Source organism: Podarcis tiliguerta, assembly GCF_965153285.1.
Source record: "Podarcis tiliguerta genome assembly, chromosome: 5".
Classification (NCBI taxonomy): domain Eukaryota; kingdom Metazoa; phylum Chordata; class Lepidosauria; order Squamata; family Lacertidae; genus Podarcis; species Podarcis tiliguerta.
In genome coordinates, this window is record NC_139538.1 from 10,174,509 (window position 1) to 10,181,134 (window position 6,626).

At 47.1% G+C, this 6,626-nt stretch overlaps 1 protein-coding gene across 5 annotated transcripts in view; it reads right to left on the reverse strand.

Annotated features, from left to right (window-relative positions):
- FXR1 (FMR1 autosomal homolog 1) overlaps positions 1–2,302 on the reverse strand; it is a 38,210-nt gene extending 35,908 nt beyond the window's left edge. For 3 of the 5 annotated variants that reach the window (XM_083442148.1, XM_083442147.1, XM_083442145.1), the window contains exons 1-2: positions 2,213–2,302; positions 1,275–1,896 (exon numbers count right to left, since the gene is read on the reverse strand). In XM_083442148.1, the coding sequence (XP_083298274.1) occupies positions 1,275–1,325 (51 nt within the window). In that variant the 5' untranslated portion in view covers positions 1,326–1,896; positions 2,213–2,302. Of the gene's footprint in view, positions 1–1,274; positions 2,100–2,212 lie in introns of those variants that run through there. The other 2 variants (XM_083442149.1, XM_083442146.1) reach the window with 2 other exon arrangements.
- Positions 2,303–6,626: the final 4,324 nt, after the last annotated feature.

Below are 6,626 nucleotides of genomic sequence, written 5' to 3' on the forward strand. Positions count from 1 at the left end.
CAAACTTTAAATTCCCATCACATTTACATGGGTTATACTTGCCACAACACCCACCCAAAACACAGATATAGTGAACAGTTTTGTTGTAATTAGCATACATTTATGATTAAGTATAAATAAAACTTTCACAGTGCGTAGATAAAACTGTAATTCACAATGCTGGCTTCCTATCAGTGCTCCTGCAGAGGAACAGAGGCCTCACGCCATAAAAAGGTCTAGGATTTTCAAGCATCCAAGGCTTGGCTTAGGGAGAAAGACTGACAGCAACAGCTGAGAGTATCCTGTATTGATCCTGTAACATCCTGGCATACCAGGGAGGGTGGCAGTGAAGAAAGCTTTCTGGTGACATAAATAAACTCAAGAGTCTGTAAAAGTATTATGGTTGTCGTGCATTCCTAACTTTATGAAGGAGTAGCATATTTAAAACAAAATAACCTGCATTTTGGGTGAAGCTAGGGCTACCTACCTCTAGCCCTAGCTTGCACAAATGTTCTCCAAAACCCAAACCACAGCAGTGGGTCTACTTATCACCAGAGGTGTGACTCCATGCTGCCTGACCTGAATCTAATATTAGTAAAGGGATATAAACTGTATTTTGACTCACAGCAGAGGGCATCCCCCACACCCCTCACAAGTGACTCATAACACCCCCACCCCACCCCACCCGTGTCCTACTTGGGGGACTAAACACACCACAGTAAAATAAAATTCGGAAGCTCCCTTTCCCACCCCCCACTTTTATCAAGGTAACAAGGCCAAAAAAAAAGCCTTCCAACACAAAACCCTCCAAAAGAGGTTTCTCAAGGTGCTTCACAAAGTCAGCCCTGGCCTGCCCTGCCCCGGGAAACGAAGGGAAGCCCCTTCACACGTTACACCGCTTTCCAGGAGTGTCCAAAACGAAAAAGCGTTACCTCAACACTGCGGGGACACGTAACGCACCCAGAACTTGGGCTCTCCCCACGACCTCTCCCCTCACCCGTGTCCCGCCCACAAGCCCCTCCCAAAAGCCACACACCACCCCGCCCCGCACCCCTCGCCTCACACACCTTTTATCCTCCCCACCCGCCCGCCCACCCAAAAAAAGAAACCGCTCAACCTTCCACTGTCTGCCCGCTCCGGCCTGGGCCAAAGGCTCCCCCGCTCCGAGGGTGGCTGCCGAGGGCCGCCCTTCCGCCCACCCCTCCGGCCCCAACCCCGCAGTAACGGGCCGTCCCCGTCCCCCCCGCCGAGGCCGCTCCTCCCCGGGCTCCCGGCGGCGAGAGGGCGAGGCGTACCTTGTAGAAGGCCCCGTTGGAGCCGCGCACTTCCACCGTCAGCTCCTCCATGTTGGGGCCGCAAAGGACGCCGGGACGGGCTTCTAGAAACTATCTCCACCTGAGGGGGAGAGAGAGCGAGAGACTGGAGGGAGGGGAAAGAGGGAGGGACGGGGCGCCCTCGGGGCTTTCCCCCCTTCCTCACACCCGACGCAGGCCCAGGGCCGAGGGAGGAGCGGAGCAGGCGGGAGGAGGAGGGCAAGGGGCGGGCGGCGCCGCCCTCGAGTCTCAGCCGCCGCCGGCGACTCACGGAGGCGGAGGGATCTCCGCTCCCTCAGGCCTCACCGCCCCCACCTCCTCCTCCGCCGCCGCCTCGCGCGCGCCTCAAGGGCGGGCGACGCCTCCTCAGGCCGCGAAACGGGAGAAACAAGATGGGGGACGAGGGCTCGTTTTCCTTGCTCCCTTGGAGAGGCAGGGGGCGGGCGTTTCGTTCTTATTTTATGCTACCTTTCCTACTAAGTGGGGGTTGCACAGCCGCCGCCTCCTCACGACGTCCTTCTCCCGCTTCTTCGCGCACACGCGAAGAGAAACGCCGCCTCGCGCGACGGTTTGCTCCAGGAAAGCCCTCGCAGGCGGGGGCGGCCTGTGGGGGGAAAAACGCTGTTTAAAGGCGCCTTGAATCAAACCCGAAGGGGGGAACAAGGGTGGGATCCGCGCGCCCACATCTATAGAGGCGCGGCCTCGGCGCAGTCGCTGGCCCCGTGACGGGAGATAAGCTGCGTTCAGACGTGCACGCAGAGGTGCTGCCTGTCCCCGCGCGCTGGTGGGCCGTGGGAGTTGCCGCCGGCCGCAGCGAGAAAGCGCGAGCACGCAAACGCGCCAAGCTGAGGGCAGAGTCGCCCTGGCCCAAATGAGCTGTTGGCTTTGTTGACACGCAAGATTAAAGAGTCGTTGGCTACCTGCAAAGGTCTCTAGGTTCCCCGCGCACAGAGACCAGAGGTTCACCAGCCGGACATGGAGGCAAGAGCCCCAAACCGGAATGTAATCTGGGTGTAAAGCCGGGGGCGGGCGGGGTCCGGATCCAGCTGACCTGCTTTTCAATGATAGTGTTCCCTTGTTTGTTTTCACTGAACGCACCTGAGATTAGCGACCAAATCCATCGCAATCTTTGCATACATGCACTTGTACTCTATACTCGGCCACGAAACTCTGAAACTTCTTCGAAACTTCTTTAATAAGAGGTTCTCGAAGCATCTTGGCAGCGTTTTGCGGAGATCACTCTGCCTGGCCATGCTAATGTGCACGCAAAAATAATCTAAAACCTGCAAATAATTAAACCGACATAAACCAAAATGCCATCAGAATAATTCAAGTAAAACAGATGAGAAAAAGCTGAAAAGCTTGCGAGAAGAAAAGCATTGAGGGAGAGTGGTATTGAACCCCACGGAATACATGCTGCTTTTTTAACCACACAGTAGAGTTGTTTCTGGTGCAGTAGTAGTGGGGAAAGGCCAACATTATAATAAAAAAATAGAAGAATATTGGCTGCAATAAGGCCCACTGTTACTTTTGTACTAGTTTTTTCCCCTGCTGTTCACTATGATGCAATGGTGGACACAAGAAATATTTTTGAAGTGTGTTAAAAGTGAACCAAAACATGTATTTGTCTTATTTCTAGACCACCCATAAGAGATTCTTTAAAAGAATCTAAATAAAAACAGGCCTATAATGCTATTATCAGGGACAATGAAAAACTAATTAGGTAACTTAATGCTTAATTTAAAGGCGGGGGGGACTATGTTGCAGGTAGTTCTTTGCAAACTATTTATGGTAGATTGTCCCAAGTGGAAATGCGTACAGGTTGCACCTAGACATACAACAGAAAAGCTACTCTTCCTTTGAAAATACAAAAGACATAAGATTTGAAATTGCTAAGATTCTGCTAATTTAAAAAGAAATTGACAGAGCCACGAGAAGCACCCACAAGGCTATATTTGGAATATTATTCATAGTTCTGGACCGATAATGATAAGGCTTGCCTTGGTGTGCTGCAATCTACATGTGAATTTGCCTGATTAAAGTTGTTTGTGCTGGAAATATAAATGACGGAGTGTTTAGGAGGCAAAGTGTATTTCACAGGCTGATGTGAAGGGCCAGTTACTGCTGCACGGAAAAAATTAAAACATTTTGATGGGACTGGGCTAAGGAAGGAGCAACACAGAACAATTGAAGCTTGAAATATTGATTATACCAAATCCTTTTTAAGTTTCATGATTAATGTACATGTGACTGAATGTGACTCAACAGACTGATGCACAACACTCTTTGCCCGAAATAATAGGATTTAAGTCAACAAGCAGCCTGATTCTCAGGGTTATAAGACTTGCTCTCACTCATGTTCTGCCTAAAAGGAGCAAGGCCTACCCCTTTCCAGAGAATTTCCATAGACTTAAGGAGGCTGGTAGAGAAAGGATTGTTTCAACATGCATCTGGAATGCTTCTTGGAACCCATAGATTGGTTTAAGTGGGATGAAATAATGTTAAAGCAGCATTATTGTTGACAACCAGTCAACAGCCATTTGCGGGACTGAAAAGCAACATGGGGCAGTAATATATCTAAAATGGCCAATGGTACACATACGCTTGTACATGTCTGGATATCTATGGGTTATTCAATGCTTGGACCTGGTTCACACATGCACAAATATTTCATGATTTCTAATCTCCAGATTTTATTTCACTTTATGATTGGCAGTAATGTGAAGCACTATTAAAAAAATAATACTCTAATCATCTGCATCCTTGCTCACAGAATAAGGAGCAGAAAATGCATTAGTGATCGTGATGATATAGCCCCAATAAAAATTAAGCACCAACTTCTCTGTTTATAAACTAAACTGAATTTGCCCTGCTGTCAAATGTTCCAGGTCATCTGCCAACAAAGTTATAAATTGTGTTCTCCGATTCCACTGGGTTTCTTTTGCATCCTTTGAGCTCTGAGGTTGGAGTCTGCTCCAAACTGCAATTTGTACCACATTCCATAATAATCCTAGCTATCTGGGTTTTCAGCCTGTCTCCGAAACACTGGGATTTCCCCTCCCCCTGCTGGGTAGAATTGGTACTTCCAAGCAAAAGTCTTTTTCCAGCATGGGAAATGTTAGTGAAGACTGTAGGAGAGAAATGGCCGAGTGTTAGATGCTGAATACATTAAAACGTTATTAATAAAACTGGGCTAGTAGGAGACTAATGAGAGGAGGGAGAAAAGAGACATGAGAAGGCAGAAATGAGATGGACAGTGAATAATAGAAAGGACAAAAGAATACAGGGCAGTGCAAGAGAAAAAAGAGCTGAAAATATATTTCTGTGTGCATGTTATATATGTGACAATCTTCCCTTTGAGAAAAGTCAGCATGATCCAGAGGCCTAGGAACTTTAGGGGCAAATCTTACAATTTCTGTGAACTTCCAGGGCTACATCCATATTATGCATTTAAAGCACTACTTTCCCCGAGGAATCCTGGGAACTGTAGTGCTGAGAGTGGTTAGGAGCTGCCACTCACAAAGCTATAATTCCTAGCACCCTTAACACACTATCGTTCCCAGGATTCTTGGGTGGTGGGAACTATGACTGTTAAAGTGGTATAAAGACTCAGCTATACAGCTGCAAATGAAACATTTTAAGTGCAATATACAATGTGACACTAGATCAGGGGTTGTCAGCCTGGTCCCTACCGCTCACTAGTGGGCGTTTCAGGATGCTAGGGGGTTCTGTGGCACAAGCTGAATCCTTCCATCAAGCACTGGTGGGCGGTAAGGAAATTTTACCATCAAGAAAGATGCATTAGGGGGCAGTAGGTATAAAAATGTTGACTACCCCTGCACTAGATGGTGATGGACTTATGGAAAATTCAATGTATTTTTAAAAATGCTTTTAAAAAAGCATTTGAAAACGTTTTTTATATGCGTGTAGATTCCACTTAAGAGAGCTTCAAATATTTGGTGAAGATGTGCTGGGTATATTTGAACAAGTCACTCACTCTCAGCCTCAGTTTCTCAACTGCAAAATATGAAGCGTAGAGGTGGACTTCATAGGGCTGTTCCTGTGCTGGTTTCTACAGCAGCCCAATAAGATAAGGCACTATACTTATTTTGCAGTTGGGGAGTGACCATTCAGATTGGAGTAATTTTAGTAATACGATAGGCATTGCCAACAAAGGTCCGTATAGTTAAAGCTATGGTTTTCCCAGTAGTGATGTATGGAAGTGAGAGCTGGACCATAAAGAAGGCTGATCGCCGAAGAATTGATGCTTTTGAATTATGGTGCTGGAGGAGACTCTTGAGAGTCCCATGGACTGCAAGAAGATCAAACCTATCGATTCTGAAGGAAATCAGCCCTGAGTGCTCAGTGGAAGGACAAATCCTGAAGCTGAGACTCCAATACTTTGGCCACGTCATGAGAAGAGAAGACTCCCTGGAAAAGACCCTGATGCTGGGAAAGATTGAGGGCACAAGGAGAAGGGGATGACAGGGGACGGGATGGTTGGACAGTGTTCTCGAAGCTACCAGCATGAGTCTGACCAAACTGCGGGAGGCAGTGGAAGACAGAAGTGCCTGGCGTGCTCTGGTCCATGGGGTCACGAAGAGTCGGGCACGACTAAACAACAACAACAAGGCATTGTTATGACAACTACCCTGGGATTTGTGTTTTTTTTTAAGAGCAGTATATAAATAAACAAATGATGGAGCATAAAATGATGTATGAGGGTGCTCCTTTTTCCAGAGAAGGACAAAAGTCCTTGCTACCAAGTGCAATTATGTTTCTCCCCACATGGCTGCTTCTTTGGAGAGGAGTTACTGTTTTGTAAAATTTGCTGATTCATATTCCACGTTTTTGGAACATACATTTAAAGCACCCCACCCCAAAAGAATCCGGAGAACTATAGTTTACACCTCACAGAGCTATAATTCTCAGCACCCTTAACGCACCTTTACACTTCCTATGATCCTTTGGGGGAAATTACTTTACAAAAGTCTTTAAATGTATGGCATGTTTTCAACCTGATATGGTGGACCTGTGCATGGGCTGCACTACATCGAAAGATGGTAGTTCACCTGACTTAATATTCCTCCTAAAAATAATAATCCCAAACCCTCCCTCTGCATAGATAACTATCATGGAAGACAGTTCTAGCCTATCCTTCCCCCAAAATTGAATTACCACAGGGCAATGGAGGCTTGCCCACCCCTTATCTTTCAAGCATTTGGAGCTGGAGTAAAGGGTAATGTGTACACAGTCTTGGGTGCCAAGTCATATTTTGTGAGATCACCTCCTATACTTCATATTTTGCAGATGAAGAACTGAGGCTGAAAGAGT